The 19451-nt window shown below is 43.7% G+C and overlaps 2 protein-coding genes across 6 annotated transcripts in view; both read left to right on the top strand.

The window, feature by feature from the left end:
• The window catches only part of Rhogap19d (Rho GTPase activating protein at 19D), a 28434-nt gene extending 15783 nt beyond the window's left edge, over window positions 1-12651 (top strand). The window contains exons 8-23 of one of the 5 annotated variants that reach the window (XM_076777698.1): window positions 246-521; window positions 586-654; window positions 975-1092; window positions 1270-1377; window positions 1954-2062; window positions 2152-2235; window positions 2347-2559; window positions 2764-3171; window positions 3340-3504; window positions 3739-4119; window positions 4265-4409; window positions 4578-4702; window positions 4800-5675; window positions 5877-6021; window positions 10512-10816; window positions 10931-12651. In XM_076777698.1, coding sequence (XP_076633813.1) covers window positions 246-521; window positions 586-654; window positions 975-1092; window positions 1270-1377; window positions 1954-2062; window positions 2152-2235; window positions 2347-2559; window positions 2764-3171; window positions 3340-3504; window positions 3739-4119; window positions 4265-4409; window positions 4578-4702; window positions 4800-5675; window positions 5877-6021; window positions 10512-10816; window positions 10931-11836 — 4433 coding nt within the window. In that variant the 3' untranslated portion in view covers window positions 11837-12651. The other 4 variants (XM_076777699.1, XM_076777701.1, XM_076777703.1 and 1 more) reach the window with 4 other exon arrangements.
• Window positions 12652-13228: 577 nt separating this feature from the next.
• Window positions 13229-19052, top strand: LOC143348447 (mutS protein homolog 4). Its single transcript, XM_076778646.1, has 15 exons — window positions 13229-13233; window positions 13362-13429; window positions 13522-13670; window positions 13954-14147; window positions 14268-14389; window positions 14823-15040; window positions 15123-15320; window positions 15392-15578; window positions 15657-15796; window positions 15876-15979; window positions 16555-16774; window positions 16903-17118; window positions 17205-17413; window positions 17509-17695; window positions 17842-19052. Exons 1-15 carry the CDS (start codon window positions 13229-13231, stop codon window positions 18868-18870), a joined length of 3246 nt encoding a protein of 1081 aa, XP_076634761.1. The 3' UTR covers window positions 18871-19052.
• Window positions 19053-19451: the final 399 nt, after the last annotated feature.

Raw genomic sequence — 19451 nt, 5'->3', positions numbered from 1 at the left:
GCGTGTTTGTGTTCAACAACGCACCGTTCAAAACTATACTAACACCGTAAACTTTGATTGGTAATTGTGTACCATTACCGACACCATCGTTCATTTCAAACTACCTTGAAACGAAACGAATGTAGATCTCTAACATACTTCAAGGCCATTAAAAATATTCGCGTTGGCGTCGGTAAAGCATAATAATTAATTTTTCGTTTCGAAAGTATCGAGTCATTCATCTGTTTACTGTGTACTCTATTTAGAAACGCCGAATTCAAGAATCATGGACAACGAAGCTATGCGTCTGAGGATCCGCAGCAACAGCGCAGAATCTTGGGACTCGGTGAGCGGTAATTCGCAGATCAGTAGACATCGATGGCCACAGCGACAACCAGACAACGACCGGGAGCCGAATGAGACCGACAATGAAAACGAAAGCTCTTATGTTAACGCGGCGAGCTCCGCTGGCGATGAGAAAAATGCTGAAAGGGGGATCAGAAGACAAGATGGTTATTCGCATTCTATAGACGCGGAGCGTGGTTAGTAAACATTAAAGTGTCCCATGAGATGATCTAGCGATTAATACGATTTGATGATTTATAGGTACGATCACGGATAATGGCGTGCACAGTAACGGAGTTGTATTCAGACGGCAGAAGAACACGCAGATCGGTAAGTCTTACATAACTGGTATTTGTCAGAGTTTCGTTAAATGTAATACAGTTACTCATCAACAATTACGACAACTGAAATGTTGCAAGTGTGACCCTCGGCTTTGAATAAACTTTTAAATAGAAATTCCGAGGCTAATGATAATTAAGATAAGGCTAATAATAAATCAAATAAATGTGACACATAAGGGAAAATAGTTTCTAAACTTTCCTGTTATTTGTAATAACACTGATTCATCTCGGTAACGATTGATTGATTAACTTTTGGTATTAACATGATTATTTTATTCATCTGAAAATTCGGTCCTTGTATTTTTTCAGCGGACGAAGATCGTGCCACTAGAAGGGTCTCGTATTTGAAGGCGACATGGGGCGAGCGGATGCATCTGGACAGCGATTTAGAATTAAGTGATTCCGAGCCCATTCACACACCCAGGAGGTGAGTCGAAGGTTTCCGCGATTAAAACGAACTTTCCCTCCAGGTTCGCGCGTAATTCGCTCAGTTCGGTTTTGGTTGTACGGACGCGGTATGGTGTTTAGGGGTGGAGGTCTTGTCTGTTGCGTAGTTGTTTATCCCGAGTAATACATCAAGCTCTGCCTCCGTCCATATTTTCAGCGTTCATAAGAGATGGCGGCTACCGCTGTTTCCAAACGATATAGCATCGCTGCGACGCATCTTCGAGGACATGACTCAGTCTGCATCCTTAAACAGAAATATCTATCGGTGAGGACAGTACATGTTGAACAAAGCACAAAGATGCTGCATTCCGTTTTCACAAACGTCTTCTCTTATATTCCCGTTGTTGTTTACCGTCTTTCTCGTTGTACCCTCTCGTTCTTATCATTGTCGTCGTCGTAACATTAATATAACGATCTTAACCTTTTTCTCTCTTTCTCCGCCTTAAACCAGTTACTAGGTATTAACTGCTTCGCCTATATTTACTAACCATTCGCGAATAATACATTTCTTTGTAATTCTGCTGTATGTGTTTTTTTTAGCTAATATTAGGTCGAGTCGTAAGTAATTGTCGATTCGGGCAGGTACTAGTAAAAGTTCGTACGAAAAAAAAACAGAAATTACTTATGACTCAACCCAATAGTAGATATATCGTGGCTTCGATATAGAATTCAACGATCAGAGATGACAACGAAAGGAAAAAATTGATCTCGAGTTGATCGAACGTACACTTTTGATTTGAAAATCAGGAAAGCTTTCTCGATCGATCGAGTAACTGTGCAGTCGATAAATGTTTAAGCGGTGCAAACTGTCGTATTTGAAGAATGTGTTGGTCTTTTTCAGCAGCAACACGTGCGCTAGTATGGAAGCAACTGGTATTGTAAAAGACGTTGTCGAGCAAGTTGAGCGAGAGGGTCCTCTGCATGTAAAATTCACGGTGCTAGATGGCAAGGTAAAGAAATTCGATGATTTTACATCGTAGCTGCTTACCTTCTATAAAACATAATCAGAAAATTCTATTTTGCTCTATTTTTATTCCAGCGATCTTCCGACCGATCGTGGAAGCAAGTATGGGGCGTTCTTCGTGGACCGATTCTCTTCTTTTACAAGGATCGTCAAAATCAGGTATGTCGTCTTTAGAGATGTCCAAGAACCAGAAACTACCGAGTCGGATTTTTCCTATTAAAAGTTTGAGTACTATCTACATATAATAACAATTATTGCCCGATTGTTTAGTGTCCTTCGATGGCCAACGACGGCGATAGCGTAGCCCAAAGCGTGGATGTGAGATGTTCCGTAGTGGACATTGCGGAGGATTATACGAAACGCAAACACGTACTGCGTTTGGCGAACCCGAGTGCCGAGGTTCTACTGCAAACCGAAGATGCGGCGTCTATGGCTCTTTGGTTGCGATCCCTGCACGAGCATGCTGCTGCTGAAAAGCCGTCTGTAAGTTCACAACATCGTAATTGCGTTCGTACGAAATCGATCGAAGAATCATCTACAAAAGCAGTTGATGGTTCACATGGTGATTAGATTAGAATTGGAAATTTTCCAGTCGAAAAACAGTTAGGGAGTTTTTATAGGTCGAAGCTTTTACGAGGATCGTCGACTTAGGCAACGAGTTCACGTCTGTTCCGTGTCGTGTTCCAGGAAATCACCTACAACAGCACCTTGAAACAGCAGGCTGTCCCGCAAACTCCGGGCCCTACCAGCAGTAGTTCCGCTGCGTATCAAATAATCGCTAATCCAAGCGGTACGATTACGGTATCGAGCGCCGGCGCCGGGCAAAGATTAAGTCCACTTCCGGGCCACAAAGGCATCAAGAAACTGACTTCGTTCAGGAACAGATCACCGACGGGCCAATCGCCGATAAACAAGACGCGAAAGCCGAGTCAAACGATCGAAAGTTTGGTTTCCCCGAAGACGAAGACGTGGAAAGGCAGAGTAGCGAAACAGCTCCGAAGGATGCACGGTCAAACGGGATCCCCATCTTCGCCAACCACCCAATTACCACCGGAGGGTTCTACTTTCAAAGTGCCGCTCGAACTCTGTCCGCCGGTAATTACGTTCGCCTGCAGTGGCGGCCATTTTCCTCTATACAAGTCATATTTTATCTTCCAAATTGTGTATATTGTCTTGAAAAGCTTACAAAAGCATCTAAACTACGTTCTCGTAGAATTTGAACCTTCCGTTATGAAGTTTTAAAATTTGTGTTTGTTGGTATAGTCATCCTTCTCGGAGTATGTGCCATTGATCGTCGAAATGTGTACGAGTATCGTCGAGGCGAGAGGACTCGAAGTAGTGGGTATTTATAGAGTACCTGGCAACACCGCCGCCATTTCCCATTTAACTGATAGTGTCAACAAAGGATTCGAAAACATCAATCTTCAGGTAATTTTGTCAATTTTTTATTATCTTGTAGTTACAACAGGCTAGCTCATTAAATGATTTGTAACACAAAAATACAAATTAATTCCATCGTTAGACCCGATTATTTACTATTGAAAAAATTAAATACCACTGTTCATATTGCTATATATGTATAACATCTTTTTATAATTGAAAATAGTGGTTAAGGTTTAGCTGTCGGTTATGCACGGTTTCTTTTTTTTCCGGTTTTCTTAGGATCCGAGATGGAGCGACGTGAATGTAATATCGTCCCTGCTTAAGTCCTTTTTCCGGCAACTTCCGGATTCATTGCTCACAGCTGAATTGTATCCCATGTTCATCGACGCCGATAAAGTCGAAGATCCGCAAAGGAGAATGACAACGATACGGAAGCTGCTCAGGGACCTTCCAGAGCATCATTTTGAAACTCTGAAGTATCTGATGTTTCATTTGAAAAGGATAGTTGAGCATAGCGAAATTAACAAAATGGAAGCAAAGAATCTGGCCATCGTGTTCGGACCTACGTTGGTGCGAGCTAGCGGCTCTAGGGACAATATGGTCACCATGGTCACCGACATGTCGCACCAATGTCGAATCGTCGAAAGCTTGCTGAATAATGTGCGTACTTGTCCTATAATAGTATCAGGAAAATACTAAAATGATTTCTATTAAGGGGGTATTCTGGTCTAGATCAATTTTTAATTTTATGTCAGGAATTAGAACCAGACCAAAATTTTTAATTGAAATTTTATCACGCCTTCAGGTGGATTGGTTCTTTTCGGACGATGATTTGGACGATTTAAGTAGACTGAGCGTCAATCTTAGCCTTCCGGCTGACAATACCGAGATCGATACATCCTCGAGCAATAATCACAATCTGTTGTTAAACAACATTCAGAAAGTCGAAGGTAGGATTCAAGATTATTCTTTGAAAAGATGTCATCTCTTATCATTGTTGCTGTCCTACCAATATTGGATTCACTATAAGAATTATCATTCTCTTTCATCGTACAGATAATATTTATTGAATTGTTCCAATTTGTTTACCTTCTCCTATTCTCATTCCGATAAAATAGGAGTTCGCGAAATGGCTTCTGCCAAGGACATAGTATCGTCCATCATATCCGCTGCCAATCGTAAAATACAAAGAAGACGGAAAGGTCAAGACGAAACGGACAACGAGAGTCACGAGATGGATAAGGTTTGTTTATTTACTTGAACGATTAACGAAGTTTCAAGATACACCAACTGCTTGCTGATTCTGTATTAAGTATTCTAATCGACGGCGTATCTTACAGTTAAAGGCGAAACAAGAGGCGGAAATCTTGCCGAATCGACGAAGTATGGCGTTGAACGAGCGACAGTGTTCGGTCAGCGAGATCGTTTTGATGCACGAGAACAAGAATCAGTCGGGTCGTTCCACCGATCGATCCCCGACGATCGACGAGTCCATGATCGGCGGCGTCGCGCCTGGTAGCGGTGGAATCGCCGATTGCGTGGACATCACGGCCAACGCGGTAAGCAGCAACGACGACAGCATGCCCTACGACAGGTCAAGGAAATATTTAAACGCGCCGGTCGAGTCGGTGCAATCGGCTCGTCGCTCGGCCGTCTCGTCTGCTTCGGAGTCGTCGCGACTCTCTAGCGAGACTGGCCTGAGCTGCTTCGACGCCAGTTCGACGCTCTCGAGCGCCTCGAACGATACCAAACAGAGCAACGACGAAGTCACGATCAGAACGTACGCCGGACTGAGCGCGACCACCCAGGAACGTATACGAAGGTTCGAGCAGGAGACCAAGGCGATGCTGCAGAGGGATCAGAATCGACAGAGGCGCGAAGCCGAGAAAAGGGAAGAAGAACGACGCAGAATCGAGATAGAATGGCAGCTGGCGAAACGCGATGTGGAGAACGACGATCTAGACACCGCTGTGACGACAAATTATTTGCCGTCGACCGGTCGACTATCAGCATTTAACGACAGGCCACCCGATCAATCTTACCTGGACATCGGTCCTCGATCGACAGCCCGAATCCCACCGCTATCGATAGCCGTGCAACAACAACCTACCACCGTTAGGCGAGTCGCCCAAATCGCTGACGAGTCTCCTCCCGCGATTCTAACTCCGACGAACGTTGCAAGCACCGTTATAAAGAAACTGAAGACTGACAAAGAGGTAAGCAAAATTAACGGAGTTCCATTTAAAAAAAGATACCAATTGATTTGAAGAGTCGAAATTGAGACGGTCAGTTTTCTTTATTTGAGATACTCACGAAAAAAATACTACCTAGTTGGAAATGTAACCCCAGCTCTGCAGAGAAGAACCAATTTTCGTTGCCCTAATACGCTCTTGCTTATTCTTGCACGAAATCGAAAGCAGATACTGGGACCTTCGTCGCTACCGCCCGTCCGTTATGGCAGTTTGGACTCTCTGCACGAAATGCACGATGTTTCACAGTCGGTGTCGCCGCCGCCGACCCACCAGCAACGGAAACCACTCTCCAGCGACGTCTCGGACGATGGTTAGTATTGATTAGTGTCATTGGCCGCTTTTCGTCATGTTCTAAGCGTCAATATCTTCTTTTCACTCTTCAGCAAACCTTATATCCTCCGCCCTTTAATTCCTCTCTATACTTTATACCTCCGAGAACCAAGCCAATCGATCCTATTACACAAAAGCTACCGATACCCGCCATCTTATTCGTTTCACGTTTTCACTATTCAATGTTTCGAAGCTTTCGAAATTATCCTAACCGTGCAGAATGTTTCCTCTAACTTGAGCACCTAAAATTTCTCCGTTTTTATTTTTATCGATACGAACGGAAAGTCGAAAGAGCAATTTTGCTTTCTATTCGTATCGTTAAAAGGAACGGATACATTGTAGATGCCCGTGTTAAAAGAATCTCTGTATATTGTGTACCGTTATCCTATTTATGTATCTATTTATTCTCTTTATATTGTTCTCTATGTAACGTCGCTTCTGACGATCGGTGAGTGTAGCCGGATCTTGTTTTCTGCAATGGACTCAGAAGATTCTGACTATTAACAAAAAGCTTTCTAGGTACATTTCTTTGATCTGTTCTTCGCCACTCATTAAGCGATTCTTATCAGTAAATTACCGGATATGCGATAGATGCGATTGTTTTGAACATTTTCTTTTATTTTGTCAGTCTGAGATCGTTATTCCCTCTCTTTTGTACTTCTTTTTTTCTACTGTTTAGCGACACGATTACGAGAAATTGGCAACGAAGCGCTAGAACGATGGAACATCAAGCACCGCATTGAACGTAGCTTAAGCACGTTGGTTACGAGCTCGTTCTCATTTTCCGTTTTCGCTCCGTGCATGAGTGCAAGTCTTCGTTCGTAGCGATGACGGCTCGTCCACGCGATAACGATTTTTTTACCGAGTCTGTAAAAGCAGCATAGCGTTCACATTTTTCTGCATCTTTACCGCACGTTCAGTTCTCAAATAACAGATCGTTCCGTTGCTATTTGTAATAAATAAATACACATAGACGGAAATATAAAACTATGTGAACGTTGCTTTTAAGTAAAACGACTGAATTGGTGAAAAAACCGTATCGGTTCGAATGGTCTGCAAATTTCGAGCTCTCGTTTGATCGAGCTTGGTCCTTCAGTCCTGCGACGTGAAAATGATTCTTTATTTGGTATTTATTATTGGATTTCGAGGCCCTCGTTTCGATCCAAGCTCGGTCTTATCGAAACGTACAATTTGACACATGAGAGCTTCTTGCCACGCACTTGCATGCGTGCTAGCCGATGTCACGAAAACAATTCTTAAGTTGGTACGCTTTGACGCATGAGTGCTTGGTTGCACACTCTTGGCCTTGTCGGCGAGACTGCCTCCTGCTCGTTCTTCAAACGAGTCTCACCTAAAATCTCGGTGTACATGTTTTGCGACCAGATACATCTGACCGTAGGATACCTTTAAAGTTTTTCCAATTCTTTTGCCCCTCCTCGAGAAATCGATATCAGATTAATAAGTTGTTGGACGCAAGAACATATTTAACAGTCTGATGGCGACGATGGGTCACTTTTGACTCACTCAGAATGGACTTTAACAGATTTCTATCTTTGTATTAAACCATACGTGTTTACAAAGTATAAATTTACAAACACAATTACAAGGTACATGTTCCATAATTATAGTAACTGTGGTATTTTAAAGGCAAAGGCTCGGCTCATGCCTTAACGTCTCGTTCCTATTTAAACACCAGTATCTTTTTCTTTTGCAGCAACGATAGGACAGAAACTCCTAATCTATTTAACGAGAGCTTAACACCACTGCTCTTGGACCTATACCTGCTTCATTTTCTTTGCGCCTTTCCATGTATCGGCCAAAAGAAGACTTCTCTGATTCTGGACAACTAAGGCTACTCGCATGTTCCTGATCAGTTTGCTTCGAATCTAGTTCAACGCGAACTTCTGATAGCTCGTCGAAATTTAAAACCTCGTGTCGCCTAACCAGAATTCTGTAAACCAGTCTTGCACTCCTTGCGCACGTCTTGGTACGACGCTTCAGTAATACCCTAACAGGCTCGTTGGTAGCAGTTACAGTCACACCTTCGTTCAGTAAACAATACGTTTGGCGAATACTGGTATACCGAGCCGATGTACCGGTAATAATATCGGTATTAAGTTCGAAGGACACGAATAATTGAACTGCGGTCGGGTCTAGCGAGAAACGATGTAGGATAACCGAGTGAAGGTGCAGAGATCGGAGGAGGAGGGCAGGAGACACGGTTCGTTGTTTGTTTCGATGGTTGTTCGTTTGTTCACACGCTCGTTCGCCACTAACAGCAAATTAAAAAAAAAAAAAAAAACTGTTAGCACCCGCGATTCACGGGTGGCAGGATTATGACGAATTGCGAATGCGTTGTGAAACACTTAGGCAAACGGCAAGTCCCGGTTTCTGGTGGTACATATCGTCCCACCTACATGGTACCGGAGACCCCGCTGGTACCGCCTCGAAGACACCGGGCCCATCGTCCATGCCGGTGCCAATACCAATGCCAATACCGATGTCGATGCGAATGCCAATGCCAATGTCGATGCCAGGGCGAATGCAAGTGCCAGGGTCAGTGTCAGACGCGGCCGACGTCGATGTCGCGCAACGATCATCGGCACCCTACTCGAGAGTACCGGCCTCGCAGCCCTCCGAACTCTCTGAATCTATCGAACCCGTCGAGCAATCACCGCGAGGGGTGTCAAGCTCAGGGGCCGGATTGTCTTCCAAGACTTTAAACAGATTCCTTCGAGGTAAATTGCTTCGTCTGCAGACCGGAAATACCAAGTCACAAGCTGTTGCTCGAGCGCTATTAAACCGTTCGATTACACCTGGCTCACACGAATGGCTTTACACTCTCTGTTTCAGTTATTGTTTTTTTTTTCTTTTTTTTTTCACACTAAGCGCACGCCTAGCGGTCTCCTTGTTCCTGGGTCACCGATCCCCGCCTGTTGTCCGTCCATGAGAAAAAGGCTAACGAGCGTTTACGGTCCAGTTGGAAGCCCGCTCGATGCGAAGAACGAAGGATAGCTCCCCCCCGGGATTCGTAGATATTTTTAAAAGGGAAAGCGTTGACTCGAAATCGAAAACTTTGTAGAAAGCAACGTAAGCGTCAAAATTGAACAGTTTTATTCGGATCAGAAATTTGAGAAATCGCCGCCATTTTTGAAAATAGGTACGTGATTTATTTTTTTCCGATACCTCGTGAATTATTAATTTTATGATTATTATTGAAATTAAAGGGTATACAATTCTCTATTTAGTTTCAGTAATAATTATCTTTTGCATAAAATCGATGGTTTACTAGTTATTGCAAAATGAAATCATTCCAATATGGCGACGATTCCTTGATTCTGTTCCCACAGGACTCTTCTATACGTTCGCTGAACATCTTTGCCAAATTTCGAAATTTTTCCACTTATTTTTCTTTGTTTGTTGAAATCAGACCTTGGTTGATTAGGCTACCACCTTCGATCCAAAGAGAAAAGGATCACGTTCCTAACGATCTCTTTGCTCAGCATTGTCTCTGTTTTTGTGTTTTTCGTAATTATTTTTTTTTTCTCGTTCCAGCCTTCCCTCTGCCCTCCCGTCTTTCCTTCGCTTGATATCGACTCTAGCCACTGTTTAAAAATTGCAACGCATCCTACGAACGGGAAAAGCGAAAGGAGACGAAACGAAGAAGAAAACCGTAGATCGTCGAGCGTACGTGCGACGATTCTGTCAACGTCGACATCTAGAGTACTGTTACCGTGGCAGGAATGCGTTTATGCGAACGTTAATTATAGCTCTGTTTAGCCGCTGTCTCACCCACCGAAGCCTTTCTAACAAACGTTTAAACCTCGTTTGTCACGCAGACAGTTTGCGTTTGCTGTTTACGCCACATCGACTGTAATTTGATTGTTTGTTCGAGAACGTTTTGACCACCAGCGATATACTGGTTGTTCCGAGTCTTTCTCGTCAAATCGCGGGAGCATATTCGAATAGCTGAAATAAAAGAAAGGCACGAAGCTCGGCTATCAACGCTTTGTTACAAAATTCTAAGTAAATATTCAAGTATGATGGAGAGCTAATATTGTTTTGGTATAACATACTGTTTGGCGCTAAAGAAACTTCTCAGTGCATCGACGATCTTGTTTTTGAACGTTTGATATCCAAACTAAGAAATAAAGAAAGTGCTCGTCGCATCGTCGCTGTAGTCGAAGAAACGTAAACAAAGAAGTGTAACAATCTAGATAATGCTGTATTTGCTTATAACTTTGTAACGAAGTTGTTATAGCCGATCTTCGTACAACATTTTTTTCTTATTTCCACTCGTAGAATGTGCTTACGCAGTTCGACGAAAGAACCTGAAACACCCTGTATATATACAATGCTTTGTGTGCCTTTCGTTGGATCGTTCGCTTCCGATCTAATACGAACGATTCGCGCGATTAGCACGGATCGATCGACGCTTATCGATTATAAACGAGACCGTTTGGATTGCAGGTAGCGATCTGTTGACCAGCTTGACGACCACCTTCGATCGTAAATGGAGATCCTTGGTAAATTCGTCGAATCAAACGACTCGCGGATCGACCGCGGAGAACGCGTCTCTCAGCGACGAGGAACTCGCCGTGACGCGAGACTCGCAAAGTTCGCGGCACGCGCGAGGTTCTTCGCGCGACGAAAAGGACGAGCGAAAAATCACGGCTGCTGTTCAATCTGTAGATTCTGGCTTGGTAGAAAGCTATCGGGACCCGAGTCTTCATAAATCGAGCCTCGAGAAACATCAGCATGTTCGTCAAAAAAATGTAAGTGTCGCGTTCGAAGCAAACGGAAGGACAATCGCGTTATAATGTTTTTCGACGCGTCTCTTTAACGCGTTCGTGTCGCATAATGTCGTTGATCAGAACGTTTACCCGCAGGATGCTCCGGAAAAGGACACGGATTCATCGGTAACGGAGAACAGTAGTGGCGATCGACTGGATGCCAATATACCGGACAACGATCGTAGCGCAATCGTACGAAGAAAACTGGAATCGGGCAAGGAAACGATCGAGCCGTCCCCGGAGTCGAACGAAATACAAGAATCCGTGGTGGTGACGCAAAACGGGAAATCGGAAACGGACGACGCGAAGGACCTCGACACAAATTACTCGAACAAGTTGGAGAAATTCGAGAGCCTGACGACGAACTTCGAGGTCAGATCGCGGCTGAAGAGGTCGGAGTCTTTGAACAAGAGATCCGAGAACACGTGCTCAAAACTGAAGAGATCCGAGAGCTTGAACAAGCATTCCGCCGAACGACTGTCGTCGCCGACCAGCGGCAAACTGAAGCGATCCGAAAGTTTGAACAAACACTCGGAAAGGTCCGACTCGCCCAACAGTAAGCTGAAGAGGTCGGAGTCTCTGACCAAAACCGAGAAGACGGAGTGCAACATTAGCAAGAGGCGCCAGTCCGTGAGGAAAGACAGCGCGACGAAATTGAAACGGAAAAACGGTATGCCCGAGCGATCGATAAAGCGCAGACATACCGTTGGTGGTACCAAGGACTTTGATAAGGTGCACTGGTTGGACAACAAGTTGCAAGTAGAGGCCGAGAGGGTCGTGAGGAACGAGTACAGGCCGAAAAAGAGTCAGCTAAGAACGAGTTCCCCGGATCTCAGCACCGGTCGCATCGGCGGTCTCACCGATGCTAGTTTCCTCATCGAGGTCAGCTTTCGTGGGCCGAGCAACGTTGTCTTCAACGTGACCAACGCGCGTCCACAATCATTGCCGGACACCAGCTTGGCCTCCAAAGTCTTTAAAGTACCCCTCGAGAGTCACGTTTAATCACTCTAGCGCTAAAGCGGTCGAAGGAACCCGCGAACCTCGGGAATTCTGCGCAGTAGTCGTTTACTAATCTTATCTTTTTCTCTTTTTCACGAAGCATTTATGTCCCAGCGCGTCAATTACTTACGCATCGTACTCGTTACTAGCTCATGAATTGTGATCGTGTGCAATTTCTTTTTCATGTATATATAACGTCCGTATAATTGTGTAACTGGCAAAACGATCCGGTGATCGACGGAATTTGTATTTTTTAATAATCGACTAGAAGAGATTTACGGCTGATAGCCTGTCGTGTATTTTCTCTTCTCAGGAACGATGATCGTTCCTGCGATCGCGATTATTTAGATTCTGATTAATTCGTGCGTCTAACATGAATAGGTTTCTTTTTATCCAAATGATCGCAGTTTTCGTCATTTGGCTACGTTTCGTAACGTACGATTTCTGCGCGTCGATCGTGCTCCGCCGATCGAGAAAACTTTAATCGTGTGAGGCGTATCACAGGCCTGACAATCGATTTTCTTATGCTTGTAAATGCCGCGTGCGTGCGTGCGTGCGTGTGTGTTACTCGAATGCAAGTAAGGGCCGATGATTAAGCTATATTTATTTTAAATTCTTAACAAGCATGATAACGTTATTTATTGAATGTGCCGAGAGTCCGATAATTAAGAAGCTCTGCACTACCTATTACGGGCACGAATACCGAATTTGTAAATAAATCTTATATATTGCTAATTTAAAGAAACGTTTCGTGCAGAAATTTACAATTCCCGCCCTTCTGTACCAATTCGATACCACGAAGTACTAGAAATTTTTATTTAGTACAGATAGGTGTAGATACTGTTATCGTAAAAATGTACCATTTCGACTTGGCGATACAGATGGCGCTGCTAAACGTTCATTCGAACGCGTCGCAGCGAAACTTTCGAATCGAGTGTCGTTGAACCGATAGTATGAATGTAATACGAACCGAAAAGGTTTTTCAACCACCGGGAGGACGAAATGAACCTAGTAACCGAGACCAGTTTGTCGTACCTTCTCTGGCAAAGTATCGTACGTAGCCATTCTGCAAAATTTCACCTATTCCTCTTTCCTTTCAGTCTCTATTTATCATTTCGTTCAACCGTATTTCGCGTAGAAGACACACGACTTCGGATAAACTGCAAATCGACGAACAGTTCGGGTATCACAAGAACCCCGCAAAATCGTGGCGCAGGTAGAAGTCGAGCACTGGTATCATCCTCTTGCGTACCCAGTTCTTCGCGCAAATTCTCATCGCGGTAAGTCTGCTTTTACCCGCCATTTTCTTCAGCAAAATTCACCAACACGAAATCGTTCGAAATATCGATGGTAACTGGTAACTTAATTTCATTAATCGATCGAATTGCACGTTCAATGGGGTATCCCATTTAACGTCAATATCTACAGTGTGTTGCACAATTATAGACCCTGCGTTGACTGTTCCTGGGGTCGAAAGAATATTAAGAAACTTTTTATCACTATTAACAACGTTTGAATGTTTCCAAAGGAAATCTGGCACGAAGAGCGCCACGGATGGCAACTCGAGCGTGGCCGAATCTGGTGGTATTATTCTCGGTGAGTACCACGTTTTCAGACGATTTTTTATAATTGATCGATTATCAGGATCACGACAGATTGAAATTAATTGCTTCTATTTAATCGTACAGCAATAACGACCGGTCGAGGCGAAGCGAGGGCCGAAGTGGGATTGGCCGCATTGGATATCCGCTGCTCGTATCTGATTCTTTGCCAAATCAGCGATTCCCAAATATACACGAACGCATTGAGCAAATTATACTTATTCGATCCCATCGAAGTAAACTCTAGCAGATACCGTTTCTTCTTTGCGTATCCTGTCGGGCAGAGGTTCCTGAATTGCACACCACGGCGCTGTAGACGCTACGAAATATTTTAAATTTTCTACACGCGATGGAATTTTCTTATTAAGGAGACTTCTCTGTTTAGGCACTGAGAACCCCATAAACTTAAAATTTGAAAGCCTCTGCTGTCAGATATCGATATATATTCGAGCCCAAGCCGATTAGTCTCTACACAGGGTGTCCCGGTAAGGTATCTATTTAGGATTTAAAACGTTGTAGGTTCTGATGCCAGACACGATGTGTGAACGTACAACGAGCAGGAGCGTCCTTTATCCCTCGATCAAAGATAAGTTTCCCGAGCTGCAAGTAACTCCAATATCTCGAGTTCATTTCAACGACACTGTCGGTTTGGAACGTGTGAGAACTCTTTGCGCAGCCGAGTACTCGTCGGTGGAATTGTTCGTTAAGCAAAAGTAATACTTTCCGCGTGCAAGAAAAAGAAAATGCGTCTATTTTAAACATATCCAAACACATCTTTTATTGTCATATAGATTGTGAAATGTTATTTTTTAATTTTGAAGTATGATTTTTAGGTATTACGCGTTAGCCGCGGCTGCAGCTTTACTGAAATACGTCGAATACGCGCAGCGTATAGTTTACACTCCGAAATCGATGAAAATCGAATTTCAGGGATCTCCGAACGCCACTACTGTAGGTAAGCCAAAAACGAAGGAGGATTTGCAGCATCGATTGACCATATTCTTATTACATATTCTTTGTTTTTTGTTCTTGCATCGCTATTGTATAAAATGTGTTACTATTATGTATTTTGGGGCATTGATGCAATTGTGAAATGTAATTAAGTATTTGTGGGGGCATTACCTCCCGTACTTGCCACCAGAGGGATCGTTCTCTCGCAAGTGCTCGACCGACCTTCCCTTCCTATATGTATATGTACACGTTCTTCAACCGACTACCCAATATCCTGGCGTTTAAAGCAGGGTCTGCTAGGGTGCTGATGAGTTCCTTTTTCTATTTCTCTACCACAGAACCCCATATATTCATTAAAAATTGTGTACTAATACAATTATTTCTTATCTTCAACGGTTTTAAAAATAATCTGTGTAACAAAATATCAAATATTTTAGATTTGGAGAGTGCGCGAAGCTTGGAGTTGGTCCAGTCACAGAGCGGTCAACGAAACGTCAGTTTATTAGGTATCTTGGATAATTGCTCGACTCCGATGGGCAGAAAACTCTTACGCGCCAATATCCTCCAACCTCCGTGCGAAGAACGTCTTATTCTCGAGCGACAATCTTGCATCGCCGAGCTGGTGGCCAACCGTTCGATGCAGGCTCTGCTTCAGGTTCAAACTTTGCAATGCGTAAACCCTTTACGATTCAACGGATTTTCTATAAGGCGTTTAGTATCGTTTTTTTTATTCTTAGCCAATAGTACGGCGACTCTACGGCGCGGATAGGCTACTAGCATTATCGACGACGCCCATTCTGCAGGAAAACAACGTGCAATGCGCGGAGCAAAATTTAAATTATCTGTTGCTCTTGAAGAATTTGTTGGACGTTATTCCGGAACTGGAGAGTACTCTGGCGCCTGCAAAGAGCGATCTACTTCAAAGAATTCGAAAGGTTTGCTCAAACTTGTCGCTACCTCTTCCAAATATTTAGACCTGCGAATATGTAGCCATGAATTTTTCTAGAAATTGAACGATCCTCGTTACCAGCTAATGAAGGAAAGAATTCTCGAGACGATACATTCTGACGCTAGATCCGTATCAGGATACACATCAGCGAACATGCAGCGTTGCTTCGCCATCAAGGCGGGAATCAACGATCTACTAGACATAGCTCGTCAAACGTACTGCGAGCTAATCGACGACATGAAAAGTTGGTAAACTAGCATAGCGTGTATAAACTGAGCTAGTTTGTCAAAATAATTCCTCCTCTTTGTACCATCTCTGATAGCCATGGTGGAGAATCTAACGTCCAAGTACCACTTACCTCTATCCTTGGGGTGTAACGCGTCCCTGGGTTATCACGTTCAAGCGATACTGCCGCGAAACTTGGACACGGAACGTTTCAATCCACCGGACGAGTTTATAGAGGTAATCGCTTTCAAATACAATCCTCGAGAAGTGTTATTCTCGTCGCGATCGATGTAATTTTCGTTGCAATCTGACGCAGGTGCGGAGAAACAGACGAGTCTACACAATGACCACGACCTCGCTCGCAACGTTGAGCCAACAGTGCAAGATCGCGTCCGAAGAATTGCACTTAATGAGCAACGTGTAGGTATCGGTTCCCAATGTGGGGTCCGTCGCCTCCGGCACTTGCCGCCAGAGGGACCGTTTCTCTCGCAAACGATCGACTGACCTTTCATTGATATGACACAGGGTATTCAGTCACCCTTCGTTCGCCATTATTCTGGGACTCTAGAGCTCCATTAACACGCATTGTTTGAATTTTCAATCATTAAAATCATTCGATCCATTCAGGAATTATGATGTTTTAAAGATATGCATGATATTTCTGGCGTCACATTAGATTTTCGGTGCGGAATTTTTTTCTCGAAAGTGCGTAGGATTTCGGGGGTATGTCTATTCACCAAAAATAATTGTAATTGACCCCCGCAACCGAAAATAATTTTTCCAAAACGATTTGAAATGTGGGTGGCCGAACACCCTCTAAGTATACGCTCCTCGATCGACTCCCAATATCCCAGCATCTGAAGCAGGGTTTGCTAGGATGCCTTAGAGAAACTCCTTCCCCTCTCCTTTCAAATTTTAAACAAAGTAACGATCAATTATAAACTTAAAATTCACCCTACCGTTCAATTAATCATAATTGACGAAACTACTAACAGGCTTCTTTGCGACTTGCTACAAAACCTTCGACAATACATCGGTTGTTTGTTGCAATTGTGCGCCGATGTGGCTGAACTGGATTTAATAACTTCTCTCGCTCGAGTAAGTTCCATTCAGACATATACCAGGCCAACGTTTGGACCAAAGTTGGAATTACTCGATTCGAGGCATCCGGTGCTGGAGATTTTCGGTCTCGATGGACCTATACCGAATAACGTTGTAAGCCTTCATAGAAAACATATTAATTTGTTTTAAATAATAAATGTAATACTACACAAAGAAACTGGTGATTACATATTACATGATAATGTCTTCCAAGCTGTCACCCGAACACCTTTCTGTTGCAGCATGCATCGGTGCCATTGAACGTTCACGTCATCTCCGGACCCAACATGAGCGGCAAATCAACCTACCTCAAACAAATTGTATTGTTGCATATAATGTCACAGATTGGCTGTTTCGTGCCAGCCAGAAAGGCAGTGTTTCGTATAACGGATCTCATATTCTGCAAAATAGCTCTACGCGACGACATCGAGTGCAACGCTTCCACGTTCGCCATCGAAGTCAGTCGTATACCGTTTAACTGTTTGAATGCCTCTGAAATGTTTCGAGGAGGCACATCGTGAAATAATGTTTCTCGATTCTTCAGATGAAAGAAGCACAATATATTCTGCGGTCCGTCACACCCACGTCGTTGATCGTTTTGGACGAATTGTGCAAAGGCACTGCGATCGAGGAAGGTGCCTCGATCGCTTGGGCCATTTGCGAACGACTTCTGAGTACGAACGCATTTATATTCGCGGCAACCCATTTTGTATTTCTGACGAAACTAGCGGATTTGTACTACAACGTGACGAAGTACGCGCGCGCAATTCAATACAAATATTTACTATTCTTTGTTTACATCCACTTATTACGATCGAACATTCGTCGTCCTTTGTATTGTGTTCTAGTCATTACTTTGAAACGATAAACGTGCGAGGAACAACGGAAACGGACAATTGTTGCCGATTAACGTACACTCATCGGTTGAAACTCGGAGTCGCGCCTACCGATGATTACGGTATCGTTCTAGCAGAATCGTCCGGTTTGCCGAAGTCTGTCACGGAGAAAGCTCGGAAATATGCTTCCGAGCAATTGGTATACGCGACGATATTGATTTTTCTACTCGAAACGATTTTTGATAATTGTGCCCAGTGATTACAAAACTGGCGTAGAGTATTTTCGTTACGTATATCGAATTATATCATAGATCTTATTTAATAAAAATAATCGATCCTTCACAGACCGTCGACCGAGTCAGGATCGAGACGTCTACCTGGGAGCATGCTTGTTACAAGATTGTGAGCGAAATGTACGAACTCTTAGAAATCGACAAACTTGATCAAACGCAAGTGACGAGGTTTGTCGAGCGCATTGCAAAAGTTCAGATGCAAGATGGAGGTAAGGACACCGTAACAGATGACGGAACAACAAATAGCAAAGAAATAGTCGCAAAGAAAAGGAGCGAAAACGAAGTTCCGAGCGTTTCTACGCCCGTGGAAGTAGGTTCTAGAAGTTTCGAAGGAACTAAACAACGCACACCTAACGTACCCGAAATCAGCGCGGATAACAATCTTACGGACGCTTGGACGATTGCAGCGCAGACCAACGTTGCAATCGTCACCCACGAAACGCAAAGTAGTTCGTTCGAGTATCAAGATATCCTATCCAAAACTGTCGATTTTGAAAATGTCATGTCCGTGTCCCGCCAAACGCAAAACAGAACCATCGATTTACAAAATATCACGACCAGGCCTCAACCAACGCAAACTAGAATTTTCGACTTTCAAAATGTACCCGAGCCCCGCCAAGCGCAAAGCAAAACTGTTGTAACCGCGTCTCAGCAGAACCAAATCAGAACCTTCGATTTTCAAAATGTGCCTCTCAGCTTGGGTCGTAGCCAACGAAACGCGTCGTCTTATTCGTTCAGTTCGATCCCGTCTTTACTCGCTCCTTCGATCGCCACCGAAGATGCGTCTAACAAACTCGAGAAGCATCCGTCGACGTTGAGCAACAAATCTTCATTCGTTGAAGAACTCCGCGACGACCCCGACTCGATCTGCTCTAAAACCAATGACAATACGCAGTGTACTTCGTGTACGGACAAAACAACGTCTATGCGAATGTTGATGTCCGGCGAGACACCGTCGCTAAAACTGCACGAGTATTATCTCTCGGATGACGATTTAGAACCGCCAGATATGTCTCAAGTTTCTATTTTTAGTCGCGTGGTAGTGAGTAATAACGCGTTGCATAGCGAAGAGAGCGAGTAAATGTAAAAAACTATTCAGAACTGTGATTATTACGTACACGCGAGCATCGGGTTGCGTTTAGCTAGGGGCGCTTTAATACGAACAACGAACAGATAACTATCGATTATAATTTATTTAAACCTTAGAAACGTTTACTTTTTGTTATTGTCTTTGTTCTTTAAGAACTACGAATCGATGCACAAAACGTGCCCTATTTTTATTTTAATGTAATTTTTCGTAAGTCAGTAATAAAAGAAATAGATCCACGAGTTTTAAGGTACGAACCATTCCAAAGCTGGGATTCAAACAGCTCGTAATTAATCACGGGTTGCTCTAATTCTTATACTAGAATCTCGTAGAGATTTTCGAGTTATCCGAGTATTTTGTGTTCCCACTTTGGAAATCTCCTTGCCCTGTTTCTTCCCCCTCCATTTTCTATGGCCGCAGTGTTACCAAAGGGCAGACCAGTGTCCAGAGGAAACTGCCCCTCCACTTACGCACATTAATGCACAGCCACGTGTACGTGAGCTCCGACTCTTCGGACAGCTTCGGCGAACAGCTGAAATCCGACTTGCGTGAACTGTATACGATTTCGAGTCTCG

This window comes from Colletes latitarsis, chromosome 11, assembly GCF_051014445.1.
Source record: "Colletes latitarsis isolate SP2378_abdomen chromosome 11, iyColLati1, whole genome shotgun sequence".
NCBI lineage: Eukaryota > Metazoa > Arthropoda > Insecta > Hymenoptera > Colletidae > Colletes > Colletes latitarsis.
This window is presented reverse-complemented; position numbering and strand designations above follow the sequence as displayed.